At 42.2% G+C, this 21,494-nt stretch overlaps 2 protein-coding genes and 1 pseudogene across 3 annotated transcripts in view; all 3 read right to left on the minus strand.

Moving 5' to 3' along the window:
- LOC125899663 (translationally-controlled tumor protein homolog) overlaps nucleotides 1-21,494 on the minus strand; it is a 589,762-nt gene that overhangs the window by 165,015 nt on the left and 403,253 nt on the right. The window contains exon 6 of one of the 2 annotated variants that reach the window (XM_049594121.1): nucleotides 20,117-20,126. The exons of the other annotated variant lie outside the window; for it this stretch is intronic. Coding sequence (XP_049450078.1) covers nucleotides 20,124-20,126 — 3 coding nt within the window. The 3' untranslated portion in view covers nucleotides 20,117-20,123. Of the gene's footprint in view, nucleotides 1-20,116; nucleotides 20,127-21,494 lie in introns of those variants that run through there. 2 annotated transcript variants of the gene reach the window in all.
- LOC125899718 (olfactory receptor 52E8-like) lies at nucleotides 4,725-5,645 on the minus strand. The gene has a single exon (XM_049594204.1). It carries the CDS (start codon nucleotides 5,643-5,645, stop codon nucleotides 4,725-4,727), a length of 921 nt encoding a protein of 306 aa, XP_049450161.1.
- Nucleotides 13,215-14,211, minus strand: LOC125900226 (olfactory receptor 1P1-like; annotated as a pseudogene).

Consider the following 21,494-nt stretch of genomic DNA (forward strand, 5'->3'; position numbering starts at 1 on the left):
GGCTCCTCCAGGGTGGCAACAGGGTTGAGTACCTGGTCAGCTGTTGGGGCTGCAGCTGGGGCTCTGCTGGGCAGCTTACTGGTCCAAAGAGACAAGCTCCAGCAGGGGAACATATAGTCAGACACCAGTGGTGTGTACTGGCTACCTGCCATACCAGGACAAATCCACATCAGTGAGCTGGTTTAAAAGATTCAAATGTTTACTAGCCCTGTGGCCCTCTCTGTGTGCCTGTTTGGCTAACCCACCACCAGAACAAAGCAGAGACTGGCCATGATCACATATGAATTCACATTTCTATGTGATTGATTACTCATGTCATGGATTCAGCAGTTAGCCTAATATAATAAACTAAATGCCGACGGTAAAATGAGGCCGCGTATAATGTACTCTCCACAACACAACAGGCTATTAGTTCAATCAAATATTTTGTTTTACAGACAATCAGTTACAGACATCATTATATAGACTGGTATTAGGTAATATATCTCCCTTTGGGCACAGCAGTGCGGAATCTGCGTTTTCTCTGTCCGTCGGAATCTGTGGGCAGCTGAAGTGAGCTTGACATACACGCAGTTGCTTCACCCTCGCCGGCTTGGTAGCGAGGTTCATCCCAATTGACACAAGCCAAAGTTGCCTACGGGTTACATCTGTAACAGGAAACCGATGGAATTGGGAGCTGGCGATGTTTTTATTCCCACAGCTGGGGAAATCACAAGTTCACACCATTTTGGTATTCCTCTATTTACCTGCAGTAGCTGATGAGGGTGTGTCATGAGCCTGAGCCGGTGTTCGCGCTGTAGTAGTAGGTATATATCGGGCTAGTACATCTTTTTCCTCACTAATAATAGCCTACTGGTTCTCTGTTGGAAACAGCCGATGAAGTTTTCGTTAGCCTTTGCTATCCTGCGCACCTGCAAGGCATGGTGATGAACTGTCTAATTGATTTCTGTTGCCATGCTGTCTTGCGGGCCTACACGGCGGAGTGATACTGGCCAGAAAATAGTCCCAGTTGATAGCAAGGTCTGACGTAATGCGGGGATGTTTTAAAATTATTGAAATAGTCTAACAAAACACATGAATACTTTTTTGTAGCTTAAAACCTTTTGGTTACGTGTCCCCCATACATCTTGAGAACTACTTTTTCTCCGGTAAGCTACGGGCGATTTCTCAGAGCAGGAGGCTCGTTGACAGTAGTAACACCGTCACATCAGAGCTACAGATGGTCAGCGTTTCACACAACTTCATGTCCAAAAACCTAAACTATCACTTTAAGGTTGTACTTGCAATCAAGTTGCACAGACGTTGAAATATGAATTTGAAAAAAATCTGGACACAAAACAAAAATAAATCTTGATTATGGAGTACTAGCCATTATGACACGTATGTGTAAGTATATAACATGGCTCAGAAACACAGTCGAATCAGACATGAACAGGAGTTTGAAGGGAATAATGATATGAAATGAAACACTGTGGTTATTTTTATCCCATGTGAACATTCTGAAATAACTTGAAATTGTGATAGAAAAAAAGGGGGCGGCACGGTTGTGTGGTGGTTAGCACTCTCGCCTCACAGCAAGAGGGTTGCCAGTTCGATCCCGGGCGTGGGAGCCCTTCTGTGCGGAGTTTGCATGTTCTCCCCGTGTCAGCGTGGGTTCTCTCCGGGCACTCCGGCTTCCTCCCACAGTCCAAAGACATGCAGATTGGGGACTAGGTTAATTGATAACTCTAAATTGTCCGTAGACAGCTAGAATTGATAAGTCACTTCCACTAGATGAGTGCAACACAAAACTCTGCAGGAGACATCCAGCATAAGAGATGACATAAGTGGTAGAAAGAAGATCCATGAGGAATTTGGGGTAAAAGCCTGCTGTCCCATAAAGTCCATTGATACACAGATTGCACAGGAAAATATACATAGGCTCGTGAAGTTTTTGGTCAGCTTAGTGAAGCAAAGAAAATTGAAGTAAAACTATGGTACCAGTTCCTCTCCTCTTGGAATGGCATCTCTTTCTTTTACGATGTGATATGATTGATGTCTAAATCACAGAATTGCTTCAAAACATTCTACACCTTCTTTGGTCTTACATTGCCTTCACTTGATGTCCCGACCCTCTCAAACTTCATCATATTCGCCCATACCATTCTCAAAATTAAATGTTCCACTATACAATCTATATCAGCGGTATTAACTTCTTTTGTAAAACAGTCCTCCAGGGCACCGTGTCCAGCCGTGACCCACATCAGCATATTAATCACAGGCCTCTGCAAGGCTGAACCACATCCCATGCCTAAATGTTTGCCCCGCACTTCAGACATTCTTTCCCGATCCATCCGAACCCTCCGTTCAGGTTATTTGTCTCCATCAACAGATAAAGTCTTGGAATCCATGTTCCTACTGGCATTTTTTGGCTTTCTGTGTTGTTCAGAGTTCACTGCTTCTACCCTAAGCTTCCATCCATCTTGAAATGCCACCTTATCAGATATCCTTTCATTCATCCAGCACCCTGATCTCGCGCAGAAAAGGCTCGGACTCTTAGAATTGATTAACATATTATTACTCACATCTGCTACGCATAGTTGCTGACATATGTAACGTCTTTCGTTGTATGTTAAGTGAGCAAGCACACTAGTTTCAGCCTGCCTTGCATCGCGGTTTGGAGTCACTTACGTGTGATGATTAACCTCCCTCCTGTGTAATCCACTTACAACTCCTCCCTCTGAGTGGCCCTGAGACTTTTTCACACACTGCAATAATTTAATTTAATTTAACTTGTGCAATAACCCCATTCACCCTGACTGTATATATTCTGGTTGTGTAAATAATCTTGTTCAGTTTACAATATATATATATATATATATATATATATATACATATATATTTACGTTTATGTTTGTTAATAATTCCTGTTTATTTAACTATATATTTGTTTATACTATTGTTTAAATTTCTTATATTTTCACGTATCTTTCCTCTCTTGCAAGGAGCGCCTGTAAAATAAGTAATTTCCCCTCGGGGATCAATAAAGTATTTCTGATTCTGATTCTGATAACACTCCGAGTACTGAGTCCATGATGGAACGTAAGTGCCTGTTGCTTCGTTGTTATGTTCATATTTTGTAAGCGTAAGCATGAGTTGTAAGCGTGCAGCGTACTGAGAGACATTCCATTAGTGCCGCAATGCATAGACTGTGATTAACAGCAGGAAATATTAAGTTTGTCACTGTAAGATGTCATATGTTTAAGAGAAGGTAGGACTGTTATGTTGTTATGAAGATGAAGGGTTAATAGCGGCTCCCGTGAGTAGAAATGTCCGCTGTGTGTGACGCCATTCTAGTTCCCTCATGGTGTCGCCATTGTTCCTTGCAACCTTGTTAATAGATCTCTATTTTTCTGCAGCGTAAATTTCTCACCTGTAGCCTATGTAACTTAAGGTATTGCTTGTCAAATAATTATTTTAATGCTTAATGCTGCATGTAGGTTTGAATGAGTCTTGGTTAATTGTTATACATACTGTATATGTATACAGATATTTTATTTACACCTTACAGTAGATTGTAACTTGTTGCTGTTAACTGTCAGTGCCTAATGGTAATTAATTTGTTATTCTAGACTGATCACAATACTGAATGTTCAAGATCTTCAATAAATTCTACTGGGACACAGTACAGTTCAGGAAATATATCACGGCTCCTCACCTTCATTCGTGTGTTTTTACCAACACACCACCCTGCTTACTGTCAAACCCTAAACGAATTAGCCCTGATTAATTACCTCTCAAACAACCCTCCTCCCTACAGCCCTCAGACCTCATCCCCATCATCCATTATGCATAATAAACTAATTGCAATCTATAACTTCATTGCCGTGGTCTTTGTTTGTGAAAGGAAGTTTTAGAAAAAGGTTTGGGAACAAAGACCACACCTTAATCTCATCCATTTCCACACTAAAGGTATTTAAGCACACCTTATCCGTTTCCTCCCCGTTGACTCCTTTCTCACATCCCTCCCCCAAAACTCCCCAACTCTATCCCAACTTCCCTGGTTCCGTTCCGTCCTCCTCCCTTCAGCCAACACCAGACCGCCATCAGATTCTACCCTCCATCTGTCTGCAACCCTAATTTCTCTCATCATTCCCCCCACCTTCTATTCCTTCCTGTCCCTACATCCCATGACCCTCAGCCCTTCATCCTTCACCCTTCAACCCTCATCCTAAATCCCTTGACCCTCTTCTCTTCACCCCACATCCCTCAACCCTCATCACAAATCCCTTGACCCTCATCCCAGTCATCCATTATACCCAATAAACTAATTGCAATCTATAACTCCATTGCCATGGTCTTTGTTAGTGAGATGAAAGTGAAAGTAGGTTTTTAGTGTAAAATGTAAACTTCATTGGCCAAAAATGAAGTAATGAGATGTTGGAGAACAGCACACCCACTTGTATTTACTAAAGTGGCCATTTTAAACAGATTTATACAAATTCAAATTAAAGGAACATTTACACGTATTCAGTTACATAAAGGTGTCTTTTGGAAGTTGACTGCTTTGCTCAGATTGTATTCCCTAACTAATTCACACAGCCATCACTTGACAGATTTGGTATTTATAATATCACTAATATTACATCTGAACCGACTTTAATTGATACTAAAAAACATGCACATATTAAAGATTATGATTCACGTCAATATGAAAATCACACAGTAGATGATGGTTTCCTAGTCTAGAAATGTTTACCACACAGAAACATAATTCTATTTCTTATTTGTGTCAATTTAAAACCATATATGAGGGGATTGAACAGTGGAGGAATGAGGAGAAATACAATTGCCATAAAGTTCTGGGCACTTTGTGGTAAATCTTGTGAGCCAAATCGCACATACAACAAATCAAAAAGAAAACACACAATAAAAATGAGTAAACAGAATAAATGTGGCAGACATGTTTGTATAAACTTTGTCATGTTTTCTCTGGATATTAGACATGTTCTGATCAGATATACATATGACCAAATAATAAAGACAAAATAACCAGAAAAAAAAGTATAATTAAAAGCTGGGATTGCAACATTTGCTATGGAGGCAGAACAAGCTAGTCTACCAATCAGCCAATTTATACAGTAGATTTTTGGTATGTGTGAGCCACATAACCTTGATCTTGACGTTGTTACTGAACCCATGAACACCAAATAAATGGGTATAAGCCAAGCAAAAAGTACAAACACACAAACTCTCTGTTTAGTCATCACAGAGTGGTACACCAGAGGACGACATATAGCCACATATCTGTCATAGGCCATCACAGCTAGAAAAGAAAGATCAGCACTAGCGGAAGAGTGCAACACAAAACCCTGCAGAAGGCATCCAGCATAAGAGATGACATGAGTGGTAGACAGAAGATCCATGAGGAATTTGGGGTAAAAGCCTGCTGTTCCATAAAGTCCATTAATACACAGGTTACACAAGAATATATGCATAGGCTCATGAAGTTTTCTGTCCACAATGATGGTTATGATGAGAGCAGCATTTACTATCCAAATGACTGAGTAACACAGTAAAGTGAGAACAAAGATAATAATTCTGTGCTGCACTGTGTAATTTAATCCTGAAAGCATAAAAAAGGTTAGTACAGACACATTATCCATTAAAGTCTATCAGCTGTCACAATTTCATTCATTTAGATCTAGTATCCTGACAAACCTCCCCATGTGCAGATCATATAGTGTGACTTCAGAGAAACAGCTTTGACATACATCTGCTTGAGCTGCTCATGCAGCAGCCCTGTAATGCACTCAGCCTGTGCTGAGAGTCTCTGACTGTACCTGGGTTGGTTCTTCCGTTTAAATCATCTTTCTTTGATGACTAAACACAAACTGGGAATTCAGTTTGATGTCACTAAAATACAGGTTGTTTGAGTTGACGGTTTGAATATATGAAATGACAGTCATAATTTATGGAATAAAACTTAAGAATATTGAATGAGTGTTGTCATCAAGGTGCTGGCATCATCACCTTTTCAAAGGGTTAAACAAATGATTTTACTTTTTTACAACAATTCCAATGATTGAGTGGATTGGGTGTTAATTATCTTTTCATTACTTAGGATTGCTGACACCAGATTTTTGCTGACTCACTCCAAGACTGACTCTACTTACAGCACCATCCATACCAATTAACCCTTCGAAACATGCGAAGAAGGCAATCAGCAACAGAAGGAGAAAATTAAAAACAAGAAAATTAGTTAAATAAATACATAAAAAAGAAAATTAAAAACAACCAACCAAACAAGGAAATGATATGGAAAAAGTGCATAAAATTGTGATGATTTTATACCACAATTTTACATATGTAATAATAATATTTATAAATAAAATTTTTCCTTAACTTTTTACCCTATTTTCCAATGTGCTCAGGGCAGAGTCCTGCGCTGCTCGGGTACCCGCAAAAACAGCTGATTTGCGGGTGTGTTTTTTTAAAAAAAAAATTTCCTGGGTTCGGATGTGGGTGGAAAAAATAACATGCGGGTCGGATCGCGGGTTTTAGATAAACACATCAGTCATTAGTTCGGTAAACTACACAAAACTATCTTGGTCATTATTTACTCTCTGAGGATCGCCTCCGCTATAACGGTCATTGGTTCAGCTGTTTACACGCGTTTCACCATCTAATCCACCTTATTTTCAAACACGGAAGTAAATAGTGATCAACTTCCGTTTTTTTGTGCGTGACTTCTGGTCAGCCGCTTTCCCTCATGCTTTCCTTTACCGGAGCCAACGGTGCAAGCAAATTTTTATTTTCAGTTGTTTATGTTAGTCAGTCCGTTAGTTAGTTAGTCTGTGTATTTTGTATAGATAACTGTGCCCACGTTACCGTTATAACGGAAATTTATTCCCTCTAAACGCGAATAAATCGCACGTCAATCATAAACTATGAACCAAAAAAGCGCAATCTATCCCAAGTGAGACAAATTGCTTGATACCCGTCTCCAGTGTACCAGCAGAGAACCTGCAGAACCGAATCAGCGAAAAAACACACCGGGCTACACAGCCTCTCTACCTGAGCAGCTGAAGCTGTGGCTCGCACCCTCGACACACAGACGGTGCTTCTGCATGCCAGCCAAACGTGTGCGCAACTGTGAGAAATAAATATGTGAGGTGTACGCTGCTTTCTATCTTTTTTTCCCTTTTCTTTCTTTCTTTCTGTCAGCGACATACAATCGTAACACAGGACGGGTTGTTTTAATTGACTGAGTTGATCATTAAGCCATAGTGATGCACGGATCGGCTCTGATAGCACCTGAATCAGCATGTACGCATCAACCATCCAGCCGTTACAACATGATTGAGCTAGCAAAGCAGTTTTGTGTTGCTATGTGTGGTATTTATTCAGTTTTGGGAAATCACGATGTCTAGAAAGCATCAGTGGCTGCAGCTGACAGGGACAGCTAACGTTAACACTTGCAGCAAAGCTAACAGGATCGTCATCCGTTAAAAGCCTCCCGTTGTTGGATACGACATGAAACTACTCCAGTTAGCTCAATTATGTTGTAACTAAGACATCCGCTGGAGAAAATATTTTTTTCACGGGCCACTTTGTGAGTTTAGTGAGTTATTACAGACACAGCTAATGGTTAGCCCAGCTAATCTACGATAACCATGTTATTAATTACACACATAGAAAATACTAATGTTTGTTCAGTCATTGTGTTTATAGATTTTACAAACATCAGATTAGTCTAAACGGTGATATAGTGACGTGAAAAATGTGATATATACATATATATATAGCTAAACTCAGCAAGGTAAACAACAAGGCGATTCCCATTTACACAGTGGTAAGAGTGCTGGACCGGAAGTGTCGCACAAAAAAATGGAAGCTGGCTGTGTTCTGTTTTGCCTCCGTGTTTCTGTGAAAAATAAGGTGGATAACACAATTTGTGATTGGACGACAGAATCAACATGGCTGCCACCGTCTAGCAAGCGCCGCTTCCAAAACAGTAAATAATTATTTAGGTATTTGAGAAATAAATGGATAAAACGTACAACTATCACTTTATAATGTTTCTGAAGTGTTTCCCTGATGGATTACTTCTCTCCTCGATGGATTCTAAAAACGTGACGGCTTGTAACTGCTGAACGTCGCTCTGGACAGAAAGTAAGTCTATTATTACACATGTGAAGTTCCTTTACATAGATTAAAAGTTTAAAAGCATTAAACGTAACAAACGAGTGCTTTTACATTCGTATGGGAGAAGAACACGGAGGGTTGATGATGAAGCTGAAGTCAGGTTTTTATTGTGAGAGCTGTTTCATTCAGGTCGTTGTTTACTTACTGGCACGTTAACTGTGGCGATATGCTGTTCAATATTCAGCCAATATGACCCAAAATGATTACTTTAAATCCGGGTTACGGGTCGGGCTGCGGGTCATGTTTCAACGGGTCGGACCGGGTTGCGGTACTAATTGGCCTGATGCGCAGGTTTGCGGTTCGGGTGCGGGTTTGTACGTCCGGCGTCGCGTCGGGGCGGATCTTGAAAACTGGACCCGTGCAGGACTCTGGCTCAGGGTTCAAAGGTTAAAAAACTTGCAAAAGGCGTCTGAGCATTGCAAGAAAAGTGATGTCACTCCACGTTTCAAAGGGCTAAACAGATTTAGTGGTTATATCATTCTCTTCAAAGCCACCAGACTCCATTGGAAAAAATAATTATTTTACTGCTGCCAGGTCATTGTGTAACTTTGGTGTTTGAAATGGTTAGTTTGGATCCAAGTTAACCATGTAAAATAACTTCCGGTTGTTACCTCTTGTGTTTTGGGCATTTTCAAATGAACTGGTGAAGACTATAGATGCAGGGCTTGTTACAGGGCCACTGGTGAGGTTGATGGTTTCTTTGTGTGATAATATTTGCTGATAAGTGGGAATGTGGGACCTATGGATACTCTGAAACTCACAATCAAAACAACAATAGACATTTACAAGCAAAATTATTTAATGAATTTGTATACAAAATGTACAGAAAGGTAAAATCATCAAGTTTTGAAAAAGTATTGCAATTTAATTTTGTCTTTAATGTCTTTATCTTATATATGTTATCTTTGCAATATGATTATCTTATATAATGTTATTACTATCCTAAAACATTCTCCAGGTCCTCTGAAACTCTGCAGGACTTAAGCCTCTTTCACACAGAGCTTTCGCAGCGCCCACCGCGGGGTAGGGCACAGAGGACAGAATTTTGGGGAGTACAGGCTCGTTCAGGAGCTACAGCTCCATGGTGACCGCTTTCGGGTCTATTTCAGGCTCTTCTCTGCTATTGGACGCGCAGCGCCAAGGTGTCGTCACAGCGCATTACGGTGAAATTAAAAAAATTTCAATTCAAGCGCAGGCTGGTGGCGCGTGCCGTTCAGCTCAGCGGCAGAGCGGTGTGCTCTTGCGCCGCAGTAGCACATACACAATGAATGGGTTCATCGGCGGAGGTCTGCGCTTTGTGTGCTCTGTGTGAAAAGGGCTTTATTTCCACCCTGCCCAGCAGCGGTACTGTGGCAAACGGTCCCTAAAGGCCTCTACACATGATCAGCTGTAAAACCACTTTGCGCTGGCTGTCCCATCGCTTGACAAAGCGGCACAACAGTGGCTTGGAAAACCGCCCGTAACTGTGTCACATGGGGAAGAGGGAAGGTGGCGGGAGTTCCTCCAACACTTGCGGTTAGATTATCATATTTTTTTATTGACAAAAATATAGGCTGCTTTGGCTGATTTTTTTGTGCGCACGTGTGCTCCTAAATATTTTTTACAGTTCGCACACACCTATTTTTAGTCGCAAATCCGAGTGAAACGCGCGCACTGTCGAGCCATGATCTGGTAGCACAGTGTTCCACAACATCCACAATCGCTAACTACTATCACAACTAGAGATCAATGATATACTTCAACAATGCGACGTCAAGGGGGAGCCGTGATTACAGGTCAGCGGGGGGATGTCATCATCACCCCCACATTCCGAGACTGGGTACCAAGCCCCAGTAAATACAAACAGCCTCAATGTAGGAGCAGCTCATCTGAGAAGGAAGATCATGAGCAAACTGGAAACCTGGAGCCTCCGACGAATCCCGTCGTTGCCAAGTACCTTCAGATGATCTGCTAAAAGAATGTGAATGCTGCCCTAAATACCATCCCTACAAGTACCATCACGAGACCAACAAGCTGATTCACAGTACAGCAACAGTGATCCTGGAGATGCTTGGATACAAGATGGACATGGAACATAAAAACCAGTACCCTCCATGGAAGAGACGGTTGGAGGCCAAGATAAAGGCAACACAGAGAGAAGTTAGCCAACTAGCAGAGCTACACAGAGGAAACATGGTGAATAAAGGGGTACCAAGAAAATAAAACAAGTTCTCAATTCCTGAGGCACTTGAAACTGCCTAACAAAGATGAACAACCCTGGCCACCCGGCTAAAGAGATACACCAAAGAAGTAGATGCCAGGAGAATAAACAGGATGTCCTCCACTGAACCAGCCAAGGCGTTCTCTCAGTGGCAGGGAAATAACAGCAGGTCAGACCCACCAAGAGCTGAGATGGAAACATACTGGAAGGGCATATGGGAAAGAGAAGCATCACACAACACTGATGCCCAATGGCTGATGGACCAAAGAGCTGGCTACAGCAACCTCCCTGAACAAGAACCAGTAAACATCTCAATGGCAGACATCCAGGAAAGAGTGTCAAAGATGAAGATCTGGACAGCACTTGACCCTGATATGATCCATACATACTGGCTGAGGAAGCTAACTGCACTCCATGAACACGTAGCAGCACAGATGGCCCAGCTGCTAAAGGATGGGACCCCCCCAGAATGGTTGACACAGGGCAGGACAGTCCTGATAATGTCAGACTTCCAGGAGGGAACCATCTCATCCTACTACAGACTGATAACCTGTCTCCCCACAACATGGAAGCTCCTGTCAGGCATCATAGCAACTAAGATAACTAGGCATATGGTCCAATACATGAGCGAGACACAGAAAGGCATTGGCAGTAACACTAGAGGAGCCAAGGACCAGCAAGAGCAGGAAGACCAACCTGTGCACCGTCTGGACTGACTACCAGAATGCCTACAGCTCAATGCCACACACATGGATACTGGAATGTCTGGATTTATACAAGATCAACAGGACACTAACAGCCTTCATAAAGAACTCCATGGGAATGTGGAAGACGACCCTAGAGGCCAACTCAAAGCCAAATGCCCAAGTCAACATCAAATGTGGCATATACCAAGGGGATGCACTGTCACCACTGCTGTTCTGCATAGATGTAAGCCAAACAGGAGTGGTGAGTGCAAATGTAAAAAAAAAATGGATTATATAAAAAGTTATTAACAGGTACTGTTGTAGTCTCACATGACCAGGGTGCTTGTCGTGTAAAACCGACAGTCAGGCGCCGAACTTTAACATCGTGCCTCAGTACTTTATTAAACATTCATATTCACCACGGAACGTACACTCTGTTCACAGGACTTGAGCTTGACATATCACTCTACCTCCGTATCACTGACTTCCAAGCAACAGTATAAGCGAGCAGCACTTTATACTACACTACTGAGTGTCTGGATACCAGCCTGTCACATTACCTAACACAGTGATTCTTACTGGGTCCATAGAACGAGACTGCAAATGAAGTGGGGCAACTTAAGGCTGACTGGACTCTGTCGAGGCTGAGGGCTGGAGGTGCCGCACTGGGAGCTGCAGTTGGGGCCCTTGCTGGCTCCTCCAGCGTGGCAACAGGATTGAGTACCTGGTCAGCTGTTGGGGCTGCAGCTGGGGCTCTGCTGGGCAGCTTACTGGTCCAAAGAGTCAAGCTCCAGCAGGGGAAAATGTTGTCAGACACCAGTGGTGTGCACTGGCTACCTGCCATACCAGGACAAATCCACATCAGTGAGCTGGTTTAAAAGATTCAAATGTTTACTAGCCCTGTGGCCCTCTCTGTGTGCCTGTCATTCATGAGAGCTTGCTACGTGTGTGTTCCAGGACTAAGTTCACTGGCCAATTAAAACCAAGTTATTTAAACTTGTGTTTACATCATAGGCCCTGTAGCCTATTAGGTCACTATTTTTGCAGTTGTAAAATGGTGGATGAAGGAAAAAGGTATCCACCAAAATAGCCGAAACATCTCTAATCAAATGATACCTGCATTCAATCCAATCATCCAAACCTTGTGGCTTTACAAATGTATTGTTGACTAAAATGATGACAAAACTTTGGAACCCTTGCTAACAGAGATAAAGCAAGCATGTGTACACACATGACTGTGTAGCCACTTTTGACTCCAAAACTATTATCAAGTATCATTACAACACAGCTGTGGCGGCCCAATCACATACATGACAGAGGCAGAGGACCTTACCCGCTGGTGTCAGTACAACAACCTCCTCCTTTTAGGAAGACTGAGGAGATGATAGTGGAGTTTGGGAGGAAGTTGCAAAGGAACTACTCTCCAATTTCACTGGAATTGTATTTTATTAAATTTCATGTGTTAAATAAATTGATAATGACGAAATTGTAAAAAATTGTTTTTATTTCAAATAAAACAGACATTGCATTCTTTTAAATATGCTTTCTTGATATTGTGGAACATTTAGAGAAGCATTCTTCAACATAAAAATGATGCAACTTAAAAATGAGCTGGTTGATTTGTATCAGATTGGATACTACTGTATGACTGATGGGGGGTAAATCAAATGGAAAAACCAGATGTACAAATAATGTAACTTATCATACCCATCACACCATAATGTAACATTTAATTTCATTGGCACTCTAGTTAAGTTAGAAAAAGAAAAGAGGCAGTGTTTGTTTTAAGAAAAATGTTTTCAATGAAACTAGCAAAGGATAAAACAAATACTTAAGGTTGTACTTGCAATCAAGTTGCACAGACTTTGAAATATGAATTTGAAAACACAAAAGAAAAATACATCTTGATTATGGAGTACTAGCCATTATGACATGTATGTATAAGTATATAACATGGCTCAGAGAGACAGTCAAATCAGACATGAACAGGAGTTTGAAGGGAATAATGATATGAAATAAACACTGTAGTTATTTTTATCCCATGTGAACATTCTGAAATAACTTCAAATTGTGACAGAAAAAAAGATTTGGAAACACCTGTTCTGGCTTGGATGAGTTGAGAGGAGGAACTCTAACCTTGATTACTTTGTCTCGACATTTTCTTTCCTTTCTTGAATAAAACCAAGAACTCTACTGCGAATTTTGGTCAGTGTTAATCCATATACCAGAGGATTCAAAACTGGAAGAATTAAAAAAACATTTATTGCTGTGCCATGAAGCACAGCAAAGGCAAAACTGAATAAAGAGACTTAATGTGGAATGCATGTTTGCATAAACTTCTTCCTGCCCTGTTGGGATGTTAGACATGTTCTAACCAGGCACATATAAGTCCTCAAAAGAAAGAAAAAATGGACAACATAAATAGCAATGTTGACATGTGCAATGCTTGTATTTGCTATGGAGGCAGAGCAAGCTAGTTTATCAATTACTGAGTTTGAACAGTAAAGTTTAGGTATGTGCGAGCTGCATAACTTTGACTGGAAAATTGTCATTGTGTTAGTGAACATGCATAAAAGAGGTAAAAGCCAAGAGAAGGCAACTAAGAGAGATATTCTTTGTGTAGTCATCACAGAGTGGTACATTAGTGGATGACATATAGCCACATATCTGTCATAGGCCATAACAGCTAGAATTGATAAGTCACTTCCAATTGAAGAGTATATCACAAAACTCTGCAGGAGACATCCAGCATAAGAGATGACACGAGTGGTAGAAAGAAGATCCATGAGGAATTTGGGGTAAAAGCCTGCTGTCCCATAAAGTCCATTGATACACAGATTGCACAGGAAAATATACATAGGCTCGTGAAGTTTTCGGTCCACAGTGATGGTCATAATCACAACAATATCTACTATCCAAATAACTGAGTAACACAGTAGTTTTTGGTCGGCTTAGTGAAGCAAAGAAAATTGAAGTATAACTATGGTACCAGTTCCTCTCCTCTTGGAATGGCATCTCTTTCTTTTACGATGTGATATGATTGATGTCTAAATCACAGAATTGCTTCAAAACATTCTACACCTTCTTTGGTCTTACATTGCCTTCACTTGATGTCCTGACCCTCTCAAACTTCATCATATTCGCCCATACCATTCTCAAAATTAAATGTTCCACTATACAATCTATATCAGCGGTATTAACTTCTTTTGTAAAACAGTCCTCCAGGGCACCGTGTCCAGCCGTGACCCACATCAGCATATTAATCACAGGCCTCTGCAAGGCTGAACCACATCCCATGCCTAAATGTTTGCCCCGCACTTCAGACATTCTTGCCCGATCCATCCGAACCCTCCGTTCAGGTTATTTGTCTCCATCAACAGATAAAGTCTTGGAATCCATGTTCCTACTGGCATTTTTTGGTTTTCTGTGTTGTTCAGAGTTCACTGCTTCTACCCTAAGCTTCCATCCATCTTGAAATGCCACCTTATCAGATATCCTTTCATTCATCCAGCACCCTCATCTACCACCTCAAAAGCTGCAAAAACCAACCAGTCAGGTCTCCCACAACCCATTTATCTCTTTCGACTAGACCCATCCTTGAATCCTTATGAACCCATCCATGACTACTTAAACTCAAGACTAGCCAGCAAAGCTTCTCCTTTAGACCCTCTGTTTGTCTCAGAGACAGTTCACACCCACTTGTGGTTTCACCCAACACTTTCGCCAAATTCGTACCAGATCAGGAATATCCCTGAGCTATAATCAGGACTTTCCTTTTACATTGTGGCCACCTCCACCACTTCCAGGCAGGCATATAATTAAAATTCTTGGCTGCTGGTCTAACAACATCAGAAACGCCCATACACACCATATGCCATGAAGTTTCTCTTGGAGGCTCTATTCATAGTAAAGCAGGCAAAAAGATGACTCCCCCAGTCTATCTCAACTTTCCTGGTACCGTTGCGCCCTCCTCTCTTCAGCTGACACCAGACTGCCATCAGATTCCACCCACCGGGTTGGGACCATCAGTTGTGTTGGGCAGAAGTCAGGTTAATACACAGCCGACAGCCCTATTGGACAACTGTTAAAATTCATATTATGGCAAGAACCAATCAGCTAACTAAAGAAAAACGAGTGGCCATCATTACTTTAAGAAATGAAGGTCAGTCAGTCCGGAAAATTGCAAAAACTTTAAATGTGTCCCCAAATGGAGTCGCAAAAACCATCAAGCGCTACAACGAAACTGGCACACATGAGGACCGACCCAGGAAAGGAAGACCAAGAGTCACCTCTGCTTCTGAGGATAAGTTCATCCGAGTCACCAGCCTCAGAAATCGCAAGTTAACAGCAGCTCAGATCAGAGACCAGATGAATGCCACACAGAGTTCTAGCAGCAGACCCATCTCTAGAACAACTGTTAAGAGGAGACTGTGCGAATCAGGCCTTCATGGTCAAATAGCTGCTAGGAAACCACTGCTAAGGAGAGGCAACAAGCAGAAGAGGTTTGTTTGGGCCAAGCACAAGGAATGGACATTAGACCAGTGGAAATCTGTGCTTTGGTCTGATGAGTCCAAATCTGAGATCTTTGGTTCCAACCGCCGTGTCTTTGTGAGACACAGAAAAGGTGAACAGATGGATTCCACATGCCTGGTTCCCACTGTGAAGCATGGAGGAGGAGGTGTGATGGTGTGGGGGTGTTTTGCTGGTGACACTGTTGGGGATTTATTCAAAATTGAAGGCACACTGAACCAGCATGGCTACCACAGCATCCTGCAGTGACATGCCATCCTATCCAGTTTGCATTTAGTTGGACGATCATTTATTTTTCAACAGGACAATGACCCCAAACACACCTCCAGGCTGTGTAAGGGCTATTTGACCAAGAAGGAGAGTGGTGGAGTGCTGCGGCAGATGACCTGGCCTCCACAGTCACCGGACCTGAACCCAGTCGAGATGGTTTGGGGTGAGCTGGACCGCAGAGTGAAGGCAAAGGGGCCAACAAGTGCTAAACACCTCTGGGAACTCCTTCAAGACTGTTGGAAAACCATTTCAGGTGACTACCTCTTGAAGCTCATGGAGAGAATGCCAAGAGTGTGCAAAGCAGTAATCAGAGCAAAGGGTGGCTATTTTGAAGAAACTAGAATATAAAACATGTTTTCAGTTATTTCACCTTTTTTTGTTAAGTACATAACTCCACATGTGTTCATTCATAGTTTTGATGCCTTCAGTGAGAATCTACAATGTAAATAGTCATGAAAATAAAGAAAACGCATTGAATGAGAAGGTGTGTCCAAACTTTTGGCCTGTACTGTATGTAATAATAATAATGATAATTGTAGATAGAATTTTCCCCTATGTTTTTTCCCTAGTTATTTTTAATTAGTTAGTTTCCTAAATCTATAATTTATTTGCAATTTGCTGGACATTTCTTACCAAGTTGCGTATTGCCATTTTTCCCATGTTTTTGAAAGAAATCTCACCAATGTGCCCAGGGTTCAAAGGTTTAAATACTTTCAAAAGGTGTCTGAGCATTGCAAGAAAAGTGATGTCACTCCACGTTTCAAAGGGCTAAACAGATTTAGTGATTATATAATTCTCTTCAAAGCCACCAGACTCCATTGGCAAAAACAATTATTTTACTGTTGCCAGGTCATTGTGTAACTTTGGTGTTTTAAATGGTTAGTTTGGATCCAAGTTAACCATGTAAAATTACTTCCGGTTGTTACCTCTTGTGTTTTGGGCATTTTCAAATGAGCTGGTGAAGACTATAGATGCAGGGCTTGTTACAGGGCCACTGGTGAGGTTGATGGTTTCTTTCTGTGTTAATATTTGCTGATAAGTGGGGATGTGGGACCTGTGGATACTCTGAAACTCACAATCAAAACTAACAAAGAAACATCTGGTAGCACAGTGTTCCACAACATCCACAATCGCCAACTACTTTCACAACTAGAGATCAATGATATACTTCAACAATGCGACGTCAAGGGGGAGCTGTGACAACAGGTCAGCAGGGGGATGTCATCATCACCCCCACATTCTGAGACTGGGTACCAAGCCCCAGTAGATACAAACAGCCTCAATGTAGGAGCAGCTCATCTGAGAAGGAAGATCATGAGCAAACTGGAAACCCGGAGCCTCCGACGAATCCTGTAACTTCCGAGTTGCCAAGTACCTTCAGATGATCTGCTAAAAGAATGTGAATGCTGCCCTAAATACCATCCCTACAAGTACCATCACCGAGACCAACAAGCTGATTCACAGTACAGCAACAGTGATCCTGGAGATGCTTGGATACAAGATGGACATGGAACATAAAACCAGGACCCTCCATGGAAGAGATGGTTGGAGGCCAAGATAAAGGCAACACAGAGAGAAGTTAGCCAACTAGCAGAGCTACACAGAGGGAACATGGTGAATAAAGGGGTACCAAGAAAATAAAACAAGTTCTCAATTCCTGAGGTACTTGAAACTGCCTAACAAAGACGAACAACCCTGGCCACCCGGCTGAAGAGATACACCAAAGAAGTAGATACCAGGAGAATAAACAGGATGTCCTCCACTGAACCAGCCAAGGCGTTCTCTCAGTGGCAGGGAAATAACAGCAGGTCAGACCCACCAAGAGCTGAGATGGAAACATACTGGAAGGGCATATGGGAAAGAGAAGCATCACACAACACTGATGCCCAATGGCTGGTGGACCAAAGAGCTGGCTACAGCAACCTCCCTGAACAAGAACCAGTAAACATCTCAATGGCAGACATCCAGGAAAGAGTGTCAAAGATGAAGATCTGGACAGCACTTGACCCTGATATGATCCATACATACTGGCTGAGGAAGCTAACTGCACTCCATGAACACGTAGCAGCACAGATGACCCAGCTGCTAAGGGATGGGACCCCCCCAGAATGGTTGACACAGGGCAGGACAGTCCTGATAATGTCAGACTTCCAGGAGGGAACCATCCCATCCTACTACAGACTGATAACCTGTCTCCCCACAACATGGAAGCTCCTGTCAGGCATCATAGCAACTAAGATAACTAGGCATATGGTCCAATACATGAGCGAGACACAGAAAGGCATTGGCAGTAACACTAGAGGAGCCAAGGACCAGCAAGAGCAGGAAGACCAACCTGTGCACCGTCTGGACTGACTACCAGAATGCCTACAGCTCAATGCCACACACATGGATACTGGAATGTCTGGATTTATACAAGATCAACAGGACACTAACAGCCTTCATAAAGAACTCCATGGGAATGTGGAAGACGATCCTAGAGGCCAACTCAAAGCCAAATGCCCAAGTCAACATCAAATGTGGCATATACCAAGGGGATGCACTGTCACCACTGCTGTTCTGCATAGGTGTAAGCCAAACAGGAGTGGTGAGTGCAAATGGAAAAAAATGGATTACATAAAAAGTTATTAACAGGTACTGTTGTAGTCTCACATGACCAGGGTGCTTGTCGTGTAAAACCAACAGTCAGGCGCTGAACTTTAACATCATGCCTCAGTACTTTATTAAACATTCATATTCACCACGGAACTTAAGTAAGTAAGTAAAGTTATTTATATAGCCCTTCTTACAGAGAGGACTCACAAAGTGCTTCACAAGATAAAATACAAAAAATACAATAACAGAAACAATGCAAAATACACAAAAACAAATAAAAAGTAAAGTGCAGCAAAATACAGAGATGATACAATGGACAATTAATGGAACGCAAGCCTAAACAGAAGTGTTTTTAACTGCTTTTTAAAAATGTCCACGGAAGAGGCCGCTCTCAGCTCATGAGGTAGTGCATTCCACCATTTCAGTGCAACAGCCTTGAAGGCTCTATCACCTTTCGTCTTTAATCTTGTGTGAGGGACAGTAAGTAGGTGGCCTTCAGCGGACCGCAGTGACCTGACAGGACAGTGAAAGGACACCAGATCCGTCAAGTATGCAGGTGCTTGACCATGGAGGGCTCTGTAAGTGATGGTTAGAATCTTGTGCTGGATCCTGAAATTAACAGGGAGCCAGTGCAGGGATGCCAGGACTGGAGTGATGTGAGTGAAGTTATGAGATCTGGACAGAAGCCTGGCAGCAGCGTTCTGAACCAGCTGGAGGCGGTCTAATGAAGTTTTATTTAGACAGGTGAAAAGAGAATTACAGTAATCCAGACGTGAGGAAATAAAAGCATGGATGATCATTTCTAGCTCGGAATAAGTTAACATGGATCTGAGTTTGGAAATGTTTTTGAGGTGGAAAAAGCAGGAGCGAGTGACAGTTTTGATCATCATCGAGAGCATGGCCTGATCAAATGTGACCTCAAGGTTTCTCAACTTGGGGCGCACATTTGCACTGAGGGACCCTAAACAGCTGGCCACTTTAGATGCTGAGACATCAGGTGCAATAATTAAAATCTCAGTTTTAGCTGCGTTCAACTGAAGGGAGTTAAAAGACATGCAGTCATTAATTACATTCATACAATCGTACAGTGAGTCAATTCCATTGGTCCTATCAGGGTTAAAAGAAAAATATAACTGGAGGTCATCTGCATACATATGGTATGAGATACTTTCAAAATTGCTGATGACATCTCTGAGAGGGAGCATGTATAGCATAAAGGGGATAGGCCCAAGCACTGAACCTTGGGGCACCCTGCAAGAAAGGGGGGCAAACTCTGATTTATGAGGGCCAACAGCCACAGAAAAGGATCGATCAGACAAATAGGATTTAAACCAATGAAGAGTGGTCCCTGAGAATCCTACCCTGTCCCTTGGCCTGGCTAAAAGGATGTGGTGATCAACAGTGTCAAAGGCTGCACCGAGATCAAGCAGAACCAGGATAGTGGATTTACCGGCATCGGAGGCCATCATGATGTCATTGGAGACCCTGAGAAGAGCAGTTTCTGTGGAATGTAACTGACGATAACCGGACTGAAATTTATTTAAATTAATATTTAATTTAAGATATTGTAACTGTTCAACGCTGTCACTAACTGGTTTGCAACTGCTTTTTCTAGAATCTTAGATACAAAGGGCAGCTTGGAAATGGGCCGGTAGTTACTAAGAACATCGGGGTCCAGATTGGGCTTTTTGAGAAGCGGCTGAACAACCACTTGCTTGAAATGGGACGGGACACGACCAGAAACCAGTGAGCTATTGTTTATGGAGAGCAGAGATGGACCGTACACTCTGTTCACAGGACTTGAGCTTGACATATCACTCTACCTCCGTATCACTGACTTCCAAGGAACAGTATAAGTGAGCAGAACTTTATACTACACTACTGAGTGTTTGGATACCAGCCTGTCACATTACCTAACACAGTGATTCTTATTGGGTCCATAGAACGAGACTGCAAATCAAGTGGGGCAACTTAAGGCTGACTGGACTCTGTCGTGGCTGAGGGCTGGAGGTGCCGCACTGGGAGCTGCAGTTGGGGCCCTTGCTGGCTCCTTCAGCGTGGCAACAGGGTTGAGTACCTGGTCAGCTGTTGGGGCTGTAGCTGAGGCTCTGCTGGGCAGCTTACTGGTCCAAAGAGTCAAGCTCCAGCAGGGGAACATATAGTCAGACACCAGTGGTGTGCACTGGCTACCTGGCATACCAGGACAAATCCACATCAGTGAGCTGGTTTAAAAGATTCAAATTTTTACGAGCCCTGTGGCCCTCTCTGTGTGCCTGTCATTCATGAGAGCTTGCTACGTGTGTGTTCCAGGACTAAGTTCACTGGCCAGTTAAAACCAAGTTATTTAAACTTGTGTTTACATCATAGGCCCTGTAGCCTATTAGGTCACTATTTTTGCATTTGTAAAATGGTGGATGAAGGAAAAAGGTATCCACCAAAATAGCCAAAACATCTCCAATCAAATGATACCTGCATTCAGTCCAAACCTTGTGGCTTTACAAATGTATTGTTGAATAAAAAGATGACAAAACTTTGGAACCCTTGCTAACAGAGATAAATCAGGCATGTGTACACACATGACTGTGTAGCCACTTTTGACTCCAAAACTATCATCAGTTACGCGTACAACACAGCCGTGGCGGCCCAATCACATACATGACAGAGGCAGAGGACCTTACCCGCTGGTGTCAGTACAACAACCTCCTCCTTTTAGGAAGACTGAGGAGATGATAGTGGAGTTTGGGAGGAAGTTGCAAAGGAACTACTCTCCAATTTCACTGGAATTGTATTTTATTAAATTTCATGTGTCAAATAAATTGATAATGACGAAATTGTAATAAATTGTTTTTATTTCAAATAAAACAGACATTTGCATTCCTTTAAATATGCTTTCTTGATATTGTGGAACATTTAGAGAAGCATTCTTCAACATAAAAATGATGCAACTTAAAAATGAGCTGGTTGATTTGTATCAGATTGGATACTCCTGTATGACTGATGGGGGGTAAATCAAATGGAAAAAACAT

This window comes from Epinephelus fuscoguttatus, linkage group LG13 (assembly GCF_011397635.1).
Source record: "Epinephelus fuscoguttatus linkage group LG13, E.fuscoguttatus.final_Chr_v1".
Taxonomy (NCBI): domain Eukaryota; kingdom Metazoa; phylum Chordata; class Actinopteri; order Perciformes; family Serranidae; genus Epinephelus; species Epinephelus fuscoguttatus.